Source organism: Hypanus sabinus, chromosome 3 (assembly GCF_030144855.1).
Source record: "Hypanus sabinus isolate sHypSab1 chromosome 3, sHypSab1.hap1, whole genome shotgun sequence".
Classification (NCBI taxonomy): domain Eukaryota; kingdom Metazoa; phylum Chordata; class Chondrichthyes; order Myliobatiformes; family Dasyatidae; genus Hypanus; species Hypanus sabinus.
The window spans coordinates 48,922,850-48,944,786 of NC_082708.1; the positions used below are offsets into that span (position 1 = coordinate 48,922,850).

A 21,937-nucleotide genomic window follows, 5' to 3' on the forward strand; every position below is an offset into this window, starting at 1 on the left:
GGGTGGCATGGCTTTATTGGTAAGAAATGATATTAAATCATTAGAAAGAGGTGACATAGGATCGGAAGGTGCAGAACCTTTATGGGTTGAGCTAAGAAATCGTAGGGGTAAGAGAACCCTGATGGCAGTTATATACAGGCCTCCTAACAGCTGCAGTGATGAGGACTACAAATTACAAAAGGAAAAAGAAAAGGCTTGCCAGAAGGGCAGTGTTATGATAATTGTGGGGATTTTAACATGCGAGTGGATTGGGAAAATCAGGTCGGCACTGGATCTCAAGAGAGAGAATTTGTAGAATGTCTACGAGATGGCTTTTTAGAACAGTTTGTTGTTGAGCCCACTAGGGGATCAGCTGTACTGGATTGGGTATTGTGCAATGAACCAGAGGTGATTAGAGAGATTGAAGTGAAGGAACTCTTAGGAGATTGTGATGATTGAGTTCACTGTGAAATTTGGGAAAGAGAAGCCGAAATCCGATGTGTTGGTATTTCAGTGGAGTAAAGGAAATTACAGTGGCGTGAGAGAGGAACTGGCCAAGGTTGACTGGAAAGGGACACTTAGCGGGAAGGACAGAACAGCAGTGGCTAGAGTTTGTGCAAGAAGTGAGGAAGGTGCAAGACAGATATATTCCAAACAAGAAGAAATTTTTGAATGGAAAAAGGATGCAACCGGGACTGACAAGAGAAGCCAAAGCCAAAGTAAAAGCAAAGGAGAGGGCATACAAGGAAGCAAAAAGTAGTGGGAAGACAGAGGATTGGGAAGTTTTTAAAAGCTTACAAAAGGAAACTAAGAAGGTCATTAAGAGGGAAAAGAGAACTATGAAAGGAAGCTACCAAATAATATCAAAGAGGATACTAAAAGCTTTTTCAAGTACATAAAGTGTGAAAGACAGGTGAGAGTAGATATAGGACCGATAGAAAACGATGCTGGAGAAATCGTAATGGGAGATAAGGAGATGGCGGAGGAACTGAACGAGTATTTTGCATCAGTCTTCACTGAGGAAGACATCAGCAGTTTACTGGAACTCAAGGGTGGCAGGGAAGAGAAGTGTGTACAGTCACAATTACAACAGACAAAGTACTCAAGAAGCTGAATAGTCTAAGGGTAGATAAATCTCCCAGACCAGATGGAATGCACCTTCATGTTCTAAAGGAAGTAGCTGTGGAGATTACCGAGGCATTAGCAATGATCTTTCAAAAGTCAATAGATTCTGGCATGGTTCCAGAGGACTGGAAGATTGCAAATGTCACTCCGCTATTTAAGAAGGGGGCAAGGAAGCAAAAGGAAATTACGGACCTGTTAGCTTGACATCAGTGGTTGGGAAGTTGTTGGAGTTGATTGTCAAGGATGAGGTTATGGAGTATCTCGAGGCATATGACGTTAGGCCAAACTCAGCATGGTTTACTTAAAGGAAAATCCTGCCTGACAAACCTATTGCAATTTTTTGAGGAAATTACAAAGTAGGCTAGACAAGGGAGATGCAGTGGATGTTGTGCATTTGGATTTTCAGAAGGCCTTTGAAAAGGTGCCACATGAGTCTGCTAAACAGGGTAAGAGCCCACAGAATTACAGGAAAATTACATACAAGGATAGAGCATTGGCTGATTGGCAGGAAACAGAGAGAGGGAATAAAGGGATCTCATTTTGGTTGGCTGCCGGTTACCAGTGGTGTTCCACAGGGGTCCGTGTTGGGGCCGCTTCTTTTTACACTGTATATCAACAATTTGGATTATGGAATCGAAGGCTTTGTGACTAAGTTTGCTGATGATACAAAGATAGGTGGAGGGGCCAGTAGTGCTGAGGAAACAGAGAGACTGCAGAGAGACTTGGATAGATTGGGAGAATGGGCAAAGAAGTGGCAAATGAATTATAATGGTGGAAAGTGTATGGTCATGCACTTTGTTAGAAGAAATAGACGGCCAGACTATTATTTAAATGGGGAGAGAATTCAAAGTTCTGAGATGCAACGGTACTTGGGAGTTCTTGTGTAAGATACCCTTAAGGTAAACCTCCAGGTTGAGCCGGTGGTGAAGAAGGCGAATGCAATGTTGGCATTCATTTCTAGAGGAATAGAGTATAGGAGCAGGGATGTGATGTTGAGGCTCTGTAAGGCACTGGTAAGACCTCACTTGGAATACTGTGTTCTGTTTTGGGCTCCTTATTTAAGAAAGGATGTGTTGACGTTGAAGAGGGTTCAGAGAAGATTCACGAGAATGATTCTGGGAATGAGAGGGTTAACATATGAGCAATGTTTGACCACTCTTGGACTGCACTCCTTGGAGTTTAGAAGAATGAGGGGGACTCTCATAGAAACATTTTGAATATTGAAAGGCATGGACAGAGTGGAAGTGGCAAAGTTGTTTCCCATGGTAGGGGAGCCTAGTACAAGACGGCATGACTAAAGGATTGAAGGGTACCCATTCAGAACAGAGATGCGAAGAAATTTTTTTAGCCAGAGGGTAGTGAATCTGTGGAATTTGTTGCCACAGGCAGCAGTGGGGGCCAAGTCATTGGGCGTATTTAAGGCAGAGATCGATAGGTATCTGAGTAGCCAGGGCATCAAAGGTTATGGTGAGAAGGCAAGGGAGTGGGACTAAATGGGAGAATGGATCAGCTCATGATAAAATGGTGGAGCAGACTCAATGGGCCGAATGGCCGACTTCTGCTCCTCTGCCTTATGGTCTAAAAATGATAAATTAAGCTATCCAAACCAAAGAAATAAGACAAGAACAATATTTTTTTACAATGGACAAATGCTTTGGCAAAAAAGTACATGGACCACCTGTCTGGAAACAATCATTTAGAAATCAACAAAATTATCTTATATAGTCAGTGTGATTTCAAAGGCACTCAAGTCACTGTGCAGAGAGCTCTTACGTCATTACAGTGACTTCCATCATACCTGAACATAACAAGATAATTTGCTAAAACTTACCCCTTCCTCTATTAGCCAGATTAGTTCCCATAGAAACGGAAAAAATGGGGTCTTTGAAATCTTGTAACTTTTAAAAAACTGGTAACTGAACTAATTACTAGCAATCAGGGAACATTTTGTAAGGGCCCTTTTCACTTTTAAACATGGACAAAATAGTTCTCTGTATGAAACAAAAACAAAGATTCCTCCGCACAAAAGAAAACTAACCTGTAATAGTCTTCAGATTCCGAAACACTACTGTCATCGTTCTCATCGGAGTCTCTACATTTATCAGGATCAGGAAGTTCAGAAGGATCAAAACTTTCCTCCCCGTCACTCCGTTCCAGGTAAGCAACAGCCTCCTCTTCAGATTGCTAAGATAAAAAGGCAAATCAATAACATTCAGTAAAATAAACTTATTGGAAAATTATTTTTTATCATCTAAAAACAAATATAGTCATTCAGTTCAGGCTTGAAGTCAATTTTATTTCTTTTCACAGCAACATTTAAAAGCTTAAAAAATTGTGCATACCTATTCCTCACTGGCACCTGCTGTGCTTGATTTCCTCAGCATGAGCTGCACTATCAAACTTCTATAACACTCACCTTCCCCAATTTTACTAAAAAGATTAATTGTAAGGGAATGCACAGAGCAAAAAAAAACCCATATTCTCAAACACTTTACATTAGAAACAATACTGTAAATAAAAAAAATATTATTTCAGTAGACTAACATTATTAACAAAAGTGGCTGTTCCCCTCAATAATAAGTTGAGGTATACTGCTTTAAATACTATTGAGGGGGCGACCACCAGGGGAGCTGCAATGACAGGGTCTCTGGCACTGACCCTAGCACTGTGGCTCAGAAGAGTTGAAGAGGACTGCAGCAATCACAGGAGGTTCCATAGTTATAGGAATAGAGACAAGATTCTGTGGTCATGAGAGAAGCACCTGGATGGTATGTTGTCTCCCAGGTGCCAGGGTCCGGGATGTTTCAGATCAGGTCCACAGCGTTCTAAAGGGAGAGGTGTGAGCAGCCAGAAGTCTTGGCACCAATGGCATAGATAAGAAAGGCAAGGAGGGCTGAAGACAGATTTTAGGAAGCTAGGCAGAAAGCTGAAAAGCAGGATGAATACAGGACTGAAGGTGTTATATTTGAATGCATGCAGTATACAGAATAAGATAGGTGATCTTGTAGCACAGTTAGAGTTTGGCAGGTATGACATTGTGGGCATCACTGAGTCATAGCTAACAGAAGATTATAGCTGGAAGCTTAACATCCAAGGATACGCACTGTATCAAAATGACAGACAGATAGGCAGAGGGGGTGGGATGGCTTTGCTGGTAAAAATTAAATCAAATCCTTAGAAAGAGATGACATGGGATCGGAATGTGTTGAACCATTGCGGATAGAGCTAAGAAACTGCAAGGGTAAAAAGACCCTGAAGGAATTATATACAGGCCTTTGAACAGTAGCCAGGTTGTGGGCTACAAATGACAAAAGGAGATAGAAAAGCAACATGAATAGGGCAATGTTACAATATTCATGGGGGATTTCAATATGCAGGTAGATTGGGAAAATCAGGCTGGTGCTGAATCCCAAGAGGGGTATTTGAAGAATGCCAACAAGACAGCTTTCTAGAGCAGTTTGTGATTGAGCCCGCTAGGTGATCAGCTATTCTGGATTGGGTGTTGAGTAATGAAATGGAATTCATTAGTGAGTTTGAGATAGAAAACTCCTTAGGGGCCAGTGATCATAATGTGTGAGAATTCACCCTGCAGTTTGAGAGGGAGAAGCTAAAGTCAGATGTATCAGTATTACAGTGGAATATAAGGGAGTTACAGAGGCATGAGTGAGGAGCTGGCCAAAGTTGATTGAAAGAGGACACCATCAGGGATGACAGCAGAGCAGCAATGGCTGGAATTTCTGGGAACAATTCGGAAGGTATAAGATTGATACATCCCAAAGTAGCAGTACGATAAAGGCACAATGATGCAACTGTGGCTAACAAGGGAAATCAAACACCAAAGAGAGGGCACACAACAGAACAAAAATTAGTGGGAAGCTAAGAGGATTGGGAAGCTTTTAAAAGCAATACAGAAGGCAACTAAAAAATCACAAGGGAAAAGATGGAATACTAAAGTAAGCTGGCCAATAATATTAAAAAGGATAGCATATATTTCTTCAGATGTATTAAGAGTAAAAGAGAGGCAAGAGTAGATATCAAACCACTGGAAAATGTTGCTGGAGACATAGTAATGGCGGACAAAGTGAATAAGTAATTTGCATCACATTAAAGTCTGTTGATGGAAGACATTATCAGTATGCTGGATTTCAGGAGTGTCAGGGGGCAGAAGTTGTCATTACTAAAGAGAAGATGCTTGGGAAATTGAAAAGTCTAAGGTAGATAAATCACCTGGACCAGATGGTCTACACCTGATGGTTCTAAAAGTGATGGTTGAAGAGATTGTGAGTGCATTAATAATGATCTTTCAAGAATCGATAGATTCTGGCATGGTTCCAGAGGACTGGAAAATTGCAAATGTCACTTCACTCTTCAAGAAGGGAGGGATTCAGAAGAAAGTAAATTATAGGCCAGTTAGTCTGACCTCAGTGGTTAGGAAGATGTTGGGAGTCAATTGCTACGGATGTGGTTTCAGGATACTTGGAGGCACATGATAAAATAGACTGAAATCAGCATAGTTTCCTTAAGGGAAGATCTTGCATGATAAATCTGTGGAAATTATTTGAAGAAATAACAGGCAGGATGGACAAAGGAGAATCGATGGATGCTGTGCACTTGCATTTGACAAGATGCCGTACATGAGACTGCTTAATAGGTTAAGAGCCAATGGTATTACAGGAAAAATACTAGCATCGATAGAGCATTGGCTGATTGGCAGAAAGCAAAGAATGAATAAAGCAAACACGAGGCATTCCACCAGCATTTTGTGTGTGTTGCTTGAATAAAGCAAGCCTTTTCTAGGGCTCTGTGTTGGCCACTTCTTTTTTTATGTTGGATGACAGAATTGATGGCTCTGTGGCCAAGTTTGCAGACAATTTGAAACAGGGAGAAGGGCAGTTTCTGTTGAAGAAACAGAGGATGCAGAAGCAATACAGTGTGTATGGCTATGCAGTTCCATAGAAGAAATAAAAGCATAGACTAATTTCTATACGCAGAGGATATTCAAAGGATATGCGAAGGGAGTTGGGAGTCCACCGCAGGATTCCCTACAGGTAAATTTGCAGGTGGAGTCAGTGGTGAGGAAGGTAAATACAATGCAAGTATTCAATTCAAGAGGACTAGGATATAAAAGCAAAGATGTAATGTTGAGGCTTTTTCAGGCACTGGTGAGGCCTCACTTGAAGTATTGAGAGCAGTTTATCTAAGAAAGGATGTGCTGACACTGGAGAAGGTTCAAAGGAGGTTCACGAGAATGAGTCCAGGAATGAAAGGGATACTCTATGCAGTTTGATTGATGGCTCTGGGACTGTACTCCCTGGAATTCAGAACAAGGGCCGGGATCTCATTGAAACCTACCGAATGTTGGAAGGCCTAGAATGGATGTGGAGATGATGTTTCTTAAGGTGAGGGAGTCTAGGACCAGAGGGCACAGTCTCAGAACACAGGGGCGCTCATTTAGAACAGAGATGAGGAGGAATTTCTTTAGCCAGTGAGTGGAAGAAAGCAGGAGATCGGGGTTGAGAGGGAAATGGAGCAGCCATGACGAAATGATGGAAGAAATGTGATGGGCCAAATTCTGCTCTTATACCCTGTGATCTTAAGGTCTTATTACAGGAAATATTGCTACAATGTTACAACCTAGTTTTCATGTACGGGCTGAATGGTGAAACTGAAGATTGCTGCACCAAACTTTAAAAATATGCCCTTATCCAAGTCCATTTTATACCTGAGATTCAATGATGATAGAAAATGATAACAATTCTATTCAATTACAGATCACAATGAAGATCATACAACAATGGTATTAGTGCAAATTGAAACTCATTTTTTTAAAATCTGTAGTCTATCAATACACTTGCTCTGTGCAACTTGAGACAAGTTTTCAAGCGAAAAACCTAAAGATATATCACTCATTCAAAAGAATCTGTCATTTTGAGATAACATAGTGAAAAGGCCACTTGAATTGATTACAGTAGAAGCACTGCATTCAGCATACTGAGTAGAAGCAGTAATTTTGATCAAAACCTACAAAGATACCAGGGGACTATCCTGAGGAGTGTAATTACATAACATTAGCCAGCAAAATGTATTAACTGTCCAAAATTCTAACCAATACAAAGCTGAATGCGTAACTACAATCCTTACAATAGCAATATTCCATCTAAATTGACTATTCTTGAATATATTTGGATTGGGTGTGCACTATAGCCCAACAGTTTACAGTACAGGTAACCCGTCTTCAACTCCCACTGCATCTGTAAGGAATTCGTATGTTTTCCCTGTGACTGCGTGGGTTTTCTCCCAGTACTCTGGTTTCCTCCCACAGTCTGAAGATGTACTGATTGGAAGGTAAATTGTTCTGTGATTAAGTTAGGATTAAATCAGGGGATTGCTGGGCAGTGAGGCTTGAAGGGCCTATTCCATGCTGTATCTTAAAAAAAATAAATTAATTAAATTATGATTTAGAAAATTAATTATGAAGAAAAAAATCCCAGGCGCCTGCTGCTCGGTTCCATGCAGCTGAAAAATATAACCAGTTCTGACGCAAAACAGAGGAATGATGTAGATAGACATATCTCTTTCTCCTCCTCCAAACAACTCAAAATTCCTGTTCTGTGTTGAGTCACATAAGGAACTTAAACTTACATTTCCCTACAACTGTGCTTTGGTTTTACTGCAGAGGAGAAAAATCAGATGTTTAAATTGCTAAATCACCATCACTGACAGGCCAAGATGGTGGATACATGGTACTGTCCAATATTCTATGAACAAATATGCATTTTGATTATGAATGATTGGTGTCTTATCTGGGGGAGATTGAACAAAGGAAACTAAACAAGGAAAATAAATTAAGATTCTGGCTTCAAGGACTGAACAGGTACCGGTATTTGATGAGTTCTTTACATAAATAAGTTGCAACTAAGTGAGAGCAGTGTAAAATAATAATACCTGAGGGTTCATTTTGGCATTAATTTACTAATGTATAAGAGAATTGGTTTATTATCGTCACAGGCACCAAAAGAAAAGCTTTGTTTTGCACACACACCTGACATTCTGAACTTTATTGTTAAGTAGTTGCAGTGAAAAAGAGGGAAGCATATTTCAAATATACAAGTGAGGCTGCACTAAGTACAGCACCCATGTGGACGGTGACCTTATTGAAATACATATGGGGCATGGCGGGGTAGATTTGAAATATTTCCACTAGCCTCCCCACCATCAAATACATCTTCAGAAGGAGATGCCTCAAGAAGGATGCCTCAATAAGGACCCTCACCATTCAAGACATGCCCTCTCTGCATGACCACCTTCAGAGAGGAGATACAGGGGCCTGAAGATGCACACTCAACATTTAAGAACAAGTTCTTCTTAGATGAATGCAACTCTAGTAACACCTCAAAAGCTCAACATTATCTAGGTTACACAGCCCACTTGACTGGTGCCCCATCAACGTCCCTACACATTCAGTCCCTTCAGCAAGCACAAGTGTGTATAATGTACAAATTACAATGCAGTTACACACAGAAATTACTCCAACTACACCTGCCAACTCTGTAACTCCACCATCAAGGAAAACAAGGACAGTTGGTGCATGGGTACATTGCCACCAGCAAGAACCCTCCAAGATTTGAGAATGCATCACTGGTTCTCAATCATTGCAGGTTCTAATTATCAGACTCCCCACCCAACAGGCCTGTGGGACTGCATTCACCACAGGGACTGAGGAGGATCAAGGACGCAGCTCACTGTTACCTTCTCAAGGACAATCAATAAATGTGCCAGGATAAATAGCAAGGAGAACCTGACTGGAAAAGCAAGACTAAGGTTGCAGGATTGAGGCAAAAATCCAAGGAGAGAAAGTGGGGTGGGCATAAAACCAAAACTGGGGGTAAGGCAGCAAGAGCAAAATAGGGAGTTTGGAGAAGAAAGCAAGAAGCCAACAAAATCAAATGAGAGCTTAGAAATGATTGATATTATGAGTAGCTTGATTATTTACATAGTAGAAAATCTAACTGCCTTTCATTCCTCCTGTAATTTGAAAGCATCAGCTATTAATACTTATCAATCAAAAATATTCAAGAAAGTTAGAGAGTTTGTATGAGGTTTGTAATTATACCATCATGTTAGGTAAAATGGAGGACATACTCATCTACTCCAGAATGGGAATGGCAGAGCTTCTGTCAGTATCACCAAAGACCTGGCACAGAAAGTACTTTGATGTGTAATAGAGCAATCAATAAATTTGAAGGGGACGGAAATAAGACCATAACGTCATAAGATATAGGAGCAGAAATAGGCCATTCGGCCCAACGAGTCTGCTCCACCATTCAATCATGGGCTGATCCAGTTCTTCCAGTCATCCCCACTCCCCTGCTTTCACCCCATACCCTTTGATGCCCTGGCTAATCAAGAACTTATCTATCTCTGGCTTAAATACACCCAGTGACTTGGCCTCCACAGCTGCTCATGGCAACAAGTTCCACAGATTTACCACCCTCTGACTAAAGTAATTTCTCTGTATCTCAGTTCTAAAAGGACATTCTTCAATCCTGAAGTCGTGCCCTCATGTCCTAGAATCCCCTACCGTGGGAAATAACTAAACTATTCAGGCCTTTTAACATTCAAAATGTTTCTATGAGTCCCCTCTCATTCTCCTGAACTCCAGGAATACAGCCCAAGAGCTGCCAGATGTTCCTCATATGATAACCCTTTCACTCAGGGAATCATTCTCGTGAGCTTTCTCTGAACCCTCTCCAATGTCAGTATAGCCTTTCTAAAATAAGGAGTCCAAAACTGCACACAATACTCCAGGTGTGGTCTCAAGAGTGCCTGATAGAACCTCAACATCACATCCCTGCTGTTATATTCTATACTAGTGGTCGCCAACCTTTTTAAGCTCAAGATCCCCTACCTTGGCCTTAGAGGAAGGCAAGATCGACCCCAGATCGATTAGTTACACACATGCGCACTGGGACAGAAAAGACCAGAAGTAAAACCCCACAACCTGAAAGCAGAAATAATGTATAAGCACCAGGGGTAGCCGCCCTTTTTATGCACCGCGAACCGGCCGACGGGGCGGGGGAGGTGTTAAACACGACAGAAATACAGCGATATTCAAAGCAGGTTCCTTATGTCCAGTCTATTCTGCGATTTATTTTTTGTGGCTCTCAGCACTTAGCTGCTGTCCCACTTGGTCACGCTTTTTCCACTAGAAAAAAAGCCCAGCGGGTTTGTCTTTAAGTGCAGGGTGCTTGGTGTCAAGGTGCCAAAGCAGTTTTGAGGGCTTCATTGCCTCATTAGACAGCCTCCTGCCTGCCCTCCGTCAGACGCCTTGGCCAGGTGCAGCTGGTCGTGGGTGGGGTGAGAGGACAAGGTCAGGGCCAGAGGTCCCCGTACCAGGGCCGCGTTGGTCGCAGTCCGAAGAGAGCAACCGACCTAGCGAGGAGTGCAACAGGAGGCACCCACCCTCCTTGCAGGATCTATCGGCCGACAAAATTTTGGCTCGAGGGATGACTTTCAGTAGATCGCAGTGAAGTAGCTGCTCTTCTACTTACAAAACCCTGAGCCCGAATTAGGTCATCTGCGAATATTTTAGCACCGGGTTCCCCATGAATATTCGGTGTGCTAAACAAGTTTAGAGACGGCGCCCATCTGTCCGTGCTCCAGGCCAGTAGCAATGGCACTTCTTGCCGGCCGGGCGAGGTGGCCAGTGATCCCTGATGCGAGGGTGTCACTGCGTTTAGGCGGGTGATGACCTCACGTGTTCAAGTTCAACAGTGGGCGTGACAGTGAATGAGGAAAGGTGCAGCTGACTCAAATCGTTTCCTCGCAACCTGGTGGTTGGGGACCACTGAAGTACACTGTAGTGCGTGGCAGGGGAGCTACACGCATGCACACTGGGCAGAAAGAACAGAACTAAACCTCGCAACCCAGAAACAATCTCTCAACAGTATTTGTGTATTTATTTTTCTTTTTTTTTAAATCAGGATCTACTGGGAAAAGTCTCAAAGATCAACCAGTCGATCACGATTGACAGGTTGGCGACCACTATTCTATATCTCTAGAAATGAATGGCAACATTGCATTTGCCTTCTTCACAACCAACTCAACCTGGAGGTTAACCTTTAGGGTATCTTGCACAAGGACTCCCAAGGCCCTCTGCATCTCTGCATTTTGAATTCTCTCCTCATCTAAATAATAGTCTACCCATTTATTTCTTCCACCAAAGTGCATGACCAAACACTTTCCAACATTGTGTTTCATTTGTCACTTCTTTGCCCATTCCCGTAAACTACCTAAGTCTCTCTGCAGACTCTGTTTCCTCAACACTACCCACTCCTTCACCTATCTTTGTATCATCAGCAAACTTAGCCACAAATCCATTAAAAATATATTTCAAATCATTGACATACAACTTAAAAAGCAGTGGTCCCAACATGGACCCCTTTGGAACTCCACTGGTAACCAGCAGCCAGCCAGAATAGGATGCCTTTATTCCCACTGTGTTTTCTGCCAACCAGCCAATTCTCCACCCATGCTAGTAACTTCCCTGTAATTCCATGGGCTCTTATCTTGCTAAGCAGCCTCATGTGCGGCACCTTGTCAAAGGCCTTCTGAGAATCCAAGTACACCATGTCTACTGCACCTCCTTTGTCTACCCCACTTGTAATTTCCTCAAAGAATTGCAGTAGGTTTATCAGGCAGGATTTTCCTTTCAGGAAACCATGCATGCTTTGGCCTATCTTGTCGTGTGCCTTTAGGTACTCCCGTAATCTCATCCCTAACAATCGATTCCAACTATTTCCCAACCACTGCTGTCAGGCTAACAGATCTATAGTTTCCTTTCTGCTGCCTCCCACCATTCTTAAATAGCGGAGTAACAGTTGCAATTTTCCAGTTATTTGGCATTCTGGTACAATGCCAAAATCTATCGATTCTTGAAAGATCATTGTTAATGCCTCCGCAATCTCTCCAGCTACTTTCTTCAGAACCCGAGGGTGCATTCCATCAGGTCCAGAGATTTATCCACCCTCAGACCATTAAGCTTCCTGATCACCTTCTCAGTTGTAATTTTCACTGCACAAACTTCACTTTCCTGACACTCTTAAATGTCCGGTATACTACAGACATCCTCCACTGTGAAGACTGATGAAAAATATACATTCAGTTCCTCTGCCCTTTCTGTGTCTCTCATTACAATATCTCCAGCGTCATTTTGTATCAGTCCTATATCTATCCTCGACTCTCTTTTACCTTTTATATTCTTTAAAAAAGCTTTTAGTATCTTCTTTGATATCAGTTGCCAGCTTCCTCTCATAATTCACCTTTTCCTTCCGAATGACCTTCTTAGTTTCCTTCTGCAAGTTTTTATAAGCTCCCCAGTCCTCTATCTTCACACTAGCTCTGGCTTCCTTGTATGAAATAATACAACAAAAAATAAAATGTGCTATCAATTATGTACAACAGCAACAACATGTTTGCCTTCATCTGTCAGGGCATTGAATATAAAGGTTATCAAGTCATGTTGCTGCTCTATAAAACATTGATGAGGCCACATTTAGAGCAGTGTGGGCATTTCTGGCTGCCATGTTTCAGGAAAGATGCGGAGACTTTGGAGAAGGTACAGAAGAGGTTCACTGGACGTTTCCTGGATTAGAGAATACCAGCAAATGGATAGGTTATTTTCTCTGAAGTTGGAGAGAGACCTGATAGAAGATAATAAAATTATGAGGAGCTGACTGGTGAGGGAAGCTGGTAGCAGATACAGTAGTGTCACTTAAGAGGCATTTCAGCAAGCTCGTAAACATGCAGAGAATGGAGGAATAGGTGGCATATTGTTTCACATTTTTATGGTAATAACTCGAGATAAAAATTGATTCTATTTCCTGCAGAATTGACATCTTGCAAACAGGCCTGAGATGTGACAAGCCACATCATTTAATGCAATACACTTGTTTATTTAGCTTCCTTGGTGCATGGCTTTATTCAATGATATATTCTTTGAAACTCATAAATACCATGGCAGTACAATGTGAAATAAAATGTCTATTAATACAGGAGACTTAATAAAGGAGCTGGCCATGGCTACTGTGGGCTCCCCACAATGCACCATACCAGAGAAAATGCCTTGCAGGTGAAGAGTGTGGCAAAACTGCAACCCAGGACGTCTCACATGTTCACACGTCCTCAGACAAGTGAGTGTGTTCCAAAGAGGGACTTGGAACTGCCAACACAATCAACGGCATTGGCTGTTTCTATCTTCTGTTTATCTTTTCTCCACGTAAATTCTATAAGAGGGAATTTTATTCTGCATCTCAAAGTGATCTGTGAACTCCATGGGTGTGAATTTCCATTAACTAAACAACCATAACATGAAGGTCACCTGCAATCTCATGCCTTTGAACTGTATGAAGAAATTGTTCAGAATGCTCCTTTGTTGGGTTATAAAAGATTACAGCATGGAAGCAGTTACATCTAATGCAAAATATGATTTTCAGTGTTAGCATTTTCATTTGAAACGCTGCAATTTATGATCCCTAAGATTCATCAAAAACATGCTCCAAGTCTAATAGAAACAGTTGGTACAAAGCTCACGTAAAGCAACAGTAGACATGATGAGAATTAACCACAAAGAGCACGAAGACGTCAATGTGTACCCGACCGTATTTTTTCCAGGACACACACTGAACTTTTAATAATGGAAGTAAAACAGATTACCTCTACAAGTTTCAGTCCAATTAAGATCAAAATATGTAGGATATTTAAAAATTTTCTTCCATACATAATCTCCTCTAGTTTGAAGCAATTGAGAGTCAGGGAAACAGTAATGAATTTTTTGTATTTATATATAATGGTTCTGTGAATTAAATTGCCAAGGAGAAATCAGAATTTCACCAACTTAGTTTAGTAATGGTTTGTAAACTGACTTGATGAGAACATTTCTTCTTTAACCCAGTACAAGCAATCAACCAAGAAATACTGATGGCCCAATTCATTTGTCACTGTCAGTATCTGTAGAACAGGAGCACCACAGGTAATGTACTGTGACATAAGCAGTCGAGTAGCTACTCCAAGGCCTCACAACTTTGCTGATTTTCTGTATGCAAGAACAGCTAAATGACATAAAGTACTCAAGCATGAAAAAAATGAATTTAACTGTTTTTACCAAATTCTGATTGAGAATAAGAATGCACCAGGGTCCTGAATGTTTCATGGAGAAACTTCTTTTTTTCATGCATTCATTGAAAGTATAAAAGCAATTCTGCACAATATTCTAATTCTATTTCTATGACATTTTTAAAGGAAGGACTTAGAGCTCCTTCAGGTTTTTCCAGTGCAAAGTTATACTTTGATCTTTTTAAAGATGCATTTTCTTCCCCACATCAGATTTTCTGGGAACTGGTGAGCAACAAAGTGCTGAATAGCTGACAATACAACTTAATAGGTTCTTAGACTGCACTCAAGAGAGAATCAAGCATTTTGTTGCTATTTGACTTTTCCTCGGTAAACACATGTGCCTTATTATGAACAAGTTTCTCAAGGAAGGAAAGAAAACAAAGATCTGCTAAAAAAAAAAGATGAAAAGGGTAGGATAAGGCTTTTTTGCCACAAACGATACTGTTTTTAATAAATTATATTAAAATTTTTAAATCATTAACTATTAATAAGAATAATAACTTGTCTTACATAACATCTCCAACACACTCACTGATTCTTACCAGGGCACTTAATGAGAACATGATGAAAGTCTAACAAAACTTGATGATAACTTTATTAGAAGTTTAGTAACAAAGGCTTTAAGGGGAAAAATTAAAGTAAAAGAAATTGGGGAGCTATTTTCAGGCTATAGGAAGGACCAGTTCTGAGGAAAGGCTCCTGACTCAATATGCTAACTGGTTTCTCTTTCCACAGACGCGGCTTGACAGACTGAGTTTTTTTCACTATTTCTGTTTCTGTTTACTAGACCCCAGCACCTGCAATTTTTATTCTTTTCAATGTTGGTTTTAAAACGGAAGTGTTATTGCAACAGGAGTTCACGTGTACAAAGCTGACCATAAGCTTATGTAGGTGGGTGTAATAGGGAACTCCAGCCAGGACAGTATAGGAACAGCCATATCCAGAGGTAACAATGGCACAGAGCAGAACTAGAGTACCAGATAAGCTTTCAAAAAGTAGGGTCATATTAGATCAGAAAATGGGAAAAATGAGTTTTTATGCCAGATCAGAAGTTTAATTTACAAAGAAAGCACCAAGGTTGCAAGTCTTCAGTATTAACATTTCCTGCTCATGCAACACTGAATGTTAGATAAATAGTATGAAAGCGAATGGCCCAGAAAGGGATATCGAGTTGGACCTTCCTGATAGTCAAATATTACATTGAAAATTTGGAAGGGTACGCAGTGATGAGGATCAAGAAAAGCAAAGTATCATCCATCACATGGGCCTCTGCAGATGATGGCTGTGGTTTGATAATAAGAACCAAATGAAACAAGGGCAATTCTGCCCAGATGGATAATGGCGGGGAGGCGCTGCTGGAGCTGTTACGAGGGCTGAAGCCATGTTGCGAAGAGGAGGAGTACTTACTGCAGTAGAGACATCAATTTACTAAAGACTGCAATTTACTGCAGTAAAGACATCAAAGTGGTATTTGTGATGTAATGCGGTGACGCAGCCAGAAATCAGACTGGAGGCATTTAGATGTCCAATTCTAGGAAAGTGAGTACAGATTTTGAAGATAACAACTCATTCAAAGACCTTTGGTGGGAAAGTGAGTTGGAGATAGGATGATGGTTTGTGAGGACAGAGGTAGTAAAGTGACTTTTTTGTGAAGAGGAATGATGAAGATAGATTTGAAAGTGGTGAAACAGTGGGTGAAGATAGGTAACATTACCACCATTACCTATTACACTTGGCTCAGTAAAGAAAGTTAATTTCTAAACAATATGACCAAGCAGAATAAATTAGCATGAACCAAGCACTGTGTAAATGGTGAGTCTGAAGAGAGCAAGAATGTCAAAATCTGAACAATGACATGGAAAAATAAAATAAAATATCAATGTTGAGATCTATTTCTATGAGGGAAGGGCATAACCTAATATAATAATTTACTCAGCTACAGTGAGCTAAATCTGTTTCAAAACTTTGCCCAATGGCATGTATTACCCTGCACTGATTTCTCATTCCCCATTGTACCCACTAATTACCCCACCTACCTGACAAATATCAGAGTTCCTGCCACTGCATTTATTGAAATGTTAAGCTTATTCCTTAGAACTTTAAAAGTTAAAAATGCTTAAATTGCCAATGTTGTAAGCAACACCAACTGATTAATATACAGAATGATAGGTCTTATGCCCCTTTAGGTGGTAATGGCAAAGCATCAGCTATAAACAACTCTTAAGCTGCACTCTATCTTTGCTACATAAGTATACTGCAAATGAAAGTAACTACATTTTTAAGCAAGCTGTGCTGTTTTAATATAGGCAGGAATTTCACAGCTCACTGGTACAATGTCAGTTATGGTCCTTAAACTAACAAAAAATTACCTGTGATTGAAATAAGGTGGATATACAAAGAACCATGGAATGTTATAGTCATGATTACAAGAATTTTATACCAAGGTTATATTGCATAATATTGACTGGCATGAATGTACATCACAGGTTGAAATGATATGCAATGAACCACAGAACCATAATCTGAAATGCATGCCACCTCCTTCAGTGGGAAGCAATAGCAAACGCTGCTAGATCTTTAACTTAGATCTCATATAGTTTGCCACATTCAAAAAAAACATTCTTGAGCTGCTAAGTACGAAAAAAAATTCACCACAAATCACAGAAATGCTCTGTCACTTGATTTCCTCTGTTTGCTTTCAAACAAAAGACCGGACACCGTCAATTGAAATGGCTGAGCGTTCCTGGCATTTTTCATTTTTATCTTAGCTAGGCAGCATCTGCAGTATTGTTGCTTTTGCAAACCGCCTTAGTAATTGGCATCACCATTACAAGCTCGTGCCATCAGGAGATCTCCCCTTCCTTGGATTTTCATTAATTGTACTTCAAATGTGGGATTTATTAACTGGGTATATAAAACAATGTTGATCCACTTATGATCCAAGACCAACGCTTGCCGGCATTATTGGGATAAAACACATCTATGTAGGGAAGAAACTGCTGTAGAATTCAAATAAATGATGAGAAAGATGGCAACATTTTAATAAACTGGCAAACATTTGCTGCCTTGTAAAGACAACAATTTGTAGTCATATTTACACAGCGCTTGCTGAAAGGCAAACTTCAGAAAAATTATCTTGTTTAACTTTATTTTTGTTTACCCATAGCAGCTGCATTTTTAGACATACTATTCTCAATCAATAAAAAGTAATTTGTAGCTCAGTTTATAATTAGAAATCAACTCTTGCTCCCTAAACACTAACCTTTTATAATATGACACTCAATATTCATATCTAAAAAAGATTTTACAGTAACTTAATCAAAAGCTGTTATAACTAGCTCTGCCTTTTCTTCCAAAACAGTGGAAATGCTTTGCATCTATAGCAACAACTAAAACTGTTAAAATCTTAATTCATTACATGCCTATCATACGAAAACAAACTCTTGGCAACAAGACCTTACAATTGTGATAGTTCACATTTCAAAGAACAAAATGTGCTGATGTACGAGTTATATTAAGTTTTAGATTAACTATTCTGACTTAGTTTTCAAACTCTGTAGGCTTATTTGGCTGCAAATTATTGAGACTCATTTAGTGTCATCATATAGAAAGTAGCTATTAAACAGGACCAGCTTTCATCTTGCTCTAAATTAATGCTTATTACATTAAACTACCTAAAATCCTTAGAATTCAGAAAGATTAATGCTGAGATGAGGCAATTACTAATGTAGTAATGACTATTATTAAAATTCCAGTGACACATTCCACCTTCTGGTGAAAAAATTCTGGTGAAACTCTAAATCTCTTATTCCATTACATTAAATTTAAGCCCTCTAGTTATAGACCTTGTGCTCCAGAGAACAATAAAACCATTAAAATTCACTATCTACCCTGTCTACATCCCTCCTAACTTGTAGACCTCAAGAAGATCCCATCTCAGCCACCTCCACTCCAGGGGGGAAAAACCCAGCCTATTCCTGTCTCTCTTCATAATCGAAACGGTCCATCTCAGACAACGTCTTTGTAAACCTCCTCTGCAGCCTCTCTTACACAATCGCAGCCTCTCCTACAGGGTGCATTCAAGCTGTGGGCCAACCCATGTATTATAAAGTACAGAAGCTGTTCTTAAAACGTTCAGTATCATAAAACTCCTTCCTGTACCTCTTCACTACTGGTAGCAATGAGAAAGGTGCAGGTTTGGGATAGTGAGGAGCCCTTAATAATGGATTCTGGCCTTGAGGCATCATCTGTTAAAGTTGACCTTGATAGTGGAGAGGCTAGTGACAATGATGGAGATGGCTGAGTTTATAAGCTCTACAGCCTTTTCTGATCCTGTGCGTTAGCACCTCTGTACCAGTTACCAGACAGTGATACGACAAGACAGAATGCTCTGGTGGATTTTGCTAGAGTCTTTGGTGATATATCTAATCACCTCAAACTCCTAATGATACGTATTCAGTGGCATGCCTTCTCTTTAATTTCAACAATGTGTTGGGCCCAGATAGATCCTCCGAGATGTTGACACCCTAGTACTTGAAACTGCTCACCCTTTTCACTGCTGATCCCTCGATGTGTGTTCCCTCGACTTCCCCTTCCTGAAATGCACAATCAGTTCCTTGGTCTTACTGATGTAAGGTTGTTAGTGTGACACCACCCAACTAGCTGATCTATCTCACTCCTGTGCTGTACAACAGTAAATATTATAGAAAATTACACTCTTCCTCTTGGTTATCATATTTCTTCTGTTCCATGTTCAAGAAATGCCATCAAATAGCACTGGCTAAATAAGTCTTGGCTAGTTTTCAAGCTGTGATTCCAGGTACAGTGGGATCCATTTCATTAATAAAATGCATGTGATTAAATTGTGCAATGGCAAACCTGGACAGTATTACACTCACCCCACCCACACCCCCCCATAATGAAAGTGATGTGGATGGTTGTTGGAAAAATGAGAGAAAATTAACAGTGAACTACAGGCATATGCAGAAAGTCACAAGAAGCCATTTGAAGATGAAGGGGGGCTACCAGAGTGGAGCAAAATTATAACAGCATTTATTGGCAAAGAATAATAATGGTTTAACCCTTCAACAACTCCACAGTGATTTTCTCTTTTCTGTCTATATTGCTGCTGCTTCTCCATTAACTCATATTTCAGCTTCAGTTTCTAATTGAAAGGTCTGATCCTTGTATTCTCCTACTAAAGGAGGAGAAAACACCTTTAAAAATTCAAACATTCTGAACTCTCCAACAATTTTGTCATTAGCACTTCAAATTGTGAATGTTCAGTTGTCTTTCTTTGATGACTGTTAATCAGGTTTCAAAGAACCACTCACTTGAGCTGTTGCGAATATTCGCAATAAGTTTTGATTAAAGCTTCAACAACCCTCGAATAAAGAAATCTTGTGTTCCCCATCATCTGATCAGAATCTGTTGCAAAAAATGATCACTTCAAACTACCTTGCATATTTGTAGTAATTAATGGATGTATTTTTTATTATGGAGAGCACATTGAATGTATATTCAACATTTGGCACGTTAACTAAAACTTTGACAAACTTCTACGGTTGTGTTGTGGAAAGTGTATCAACTGGCTGCATCATGGCCTGGTATGGAAACACCAATGCACTTGAAGAGAAAATCCTACTAAAGGTAGTGGATTCGACACAGTACATCACAGGTAAAGCCCTCCCAACCATTGGGCACATCTAGATGAAACACTGTCGTAGGAAAGCAGCATCCATCACCAGAGAATGTTACCACCCAGGCCATGCTATTTTCTGAATACTGCAATTAGTTAGAAGGTACAGGTGCCTCAGGACTCACACCATCAGGTTCAAGTACGGTTACTATCCCTCAAACATCAGAATAATAAACCCACCTGCCCATCTATTGAGATGTTCCCAAAACCAAAAATCTCACTTTAAGGATTCTTTATCTCATGTTCTCATTATTTACTGCTATTTATTAATATTTGCATTTGTAGAGTTTGTTGTCTTTTGCATTCTGGTTGATCTGTCAGTGACCCTGTTATAGTTACTATTCTACAGAATTGCTGAGTATGCCCACAGGAAAATTATCTCAGGGTTGTTTATGGTAACTTATATGTACTTTGAACTTTGAAAAGGAACCTTGTTTCTAAACAAAAGATAGTTAAAGTAACTGAACTAAAGTAACTTTTAAATAATGAGTTGAATATTATCTTGCTGTAATTTGTTAAAAACGCTCATTTTCTCTGTATCCCTCCACTGTGAAACATACTACAGAATGAAACTGACCAGGCTTTTCTATTGTTGTACAATTAACTCAGAACTTTGCAGGCTGAAATTCATTGAATTGCCATATTCATTTTGGTATTTTGGTATTCAGAATAGCAAAGGTAATACAGTCCAAAGCCAAAAGGGAATAAAAAATGCAAATGTCTAATAAAGCAACTTTTTTAAAATCGATATTAAATATATTGAAGCTTTGACAGTGACAAATGGCGTTTACCAGAGAATATGGATTCTGCTGACTTGTAACAATACCTTAGATTATCCATTGTACTTTGCCTAGTTTATTGCATCAAATTCTCCGTTTCATTAAAATTACAATTTGTATGATAAAAATAACTAGTTTATTTTTGAAATTAATTAATGAAGGATTAAAAACTGATCTTGTTGCCATTTCAGTAAGTATAAGTTAGAATTTACATTTTTTACCTAAATGTTACTTCTCTCTGGGTCACCAGTTGTTGCAAAGTTATGGCTAACCGGAATATGTTTAGTTCTGGTTTTAAGAGTTTTACATTCTGATTAATTTTTGAATTTTATAGACTTCAAGCGTTTTTCCTCTTTCAATAAGTGCCACCATGGAGTTACAGAACAGCAATCCATCCTGTCCCTCAGCTACTTCTAATCACTACCCTCAAGTTCTCTCCCCTCCTTTCCAAAATTCTCTCCTTCTGTCATTTAGTCTTTTTAAAAAATTTCTGCCCATTCTGTTTCCTTTCCCTCCTGCAATATTATTCTCATTGCCTATTGCTAGTTCTAGCTGCTTCTATTTGCTTTAACCTGAGGGCCTTCATTCTGGGAAAAATAAAATGTATTTATCAGAGTTGAAATGGTAACAAAGAAATTAACTGGCCATCTGCTATTTTCAGAAGGACTCAAAATTGACATTCAGGAGATGCATGAATGAACCCTTGAATTGAACATAAGAAATAGGAGCAGGAGGAGCCTATCCGGCCCATCGAGCCTGCTCTGCCATTCAATAAGATCATGGCTGATCTGACCATGGATTCATTTCCACTTACCTGCCTTTTCCCCATAACCTTTAATTCCCCTACTATGCAAAAATCCATACAAGCCTGTCGTAAATTTACTGAGGTAGCCTCCACTGCTTCATCGGGCAGAGAATTCCACAGATTCATCACTCTCTCAGAGAAGCAGTTCCTCCTCATCTCCATCTTAAATTTACTCCCCCAAATTTCGAGGTTATGCCCCCTGTTCTAGTCTCACCTACCAGTGGAAACAACATTCCTGCCTCTATCACATCTCTCCCTTTCCTAATTTTATATGTTTCTATCTCTTCATGATCTTGTGAATTCCAGTGAGTACAGTTCCAGCTGACTATCTTTCATAGTTCAACCCCCTCATCAGAATCAACCTGGTGAACCTCTTCA

The 21,937-nt window shown here is 39.9% G+C and overlaps 1 protein-coding gene across 1 annotated transcript in view; it reads right to left on the bottom strand.

The window, feature by feature from the left end:
* ddx10 (DEAD (Asp-Glu-Ala-Asp) box polypeptide 10) overlaps positions 1–21,937 on the bottom strand; it is a 313,215-nt gene that overhangs the window by 44,699 nt on the left and 246,579 nt on the right. The window contains exon 18 of the mRNA XM_059964262.1: positions 3,143–3,288. Within this exon, the coding sequence (XP_059820245.1) occupies positions 3,143–3,288 (146 nt within the window). The remainder of the gene's footprint in view (positions 1–3,142; positions 3,289–21,937) is intronic.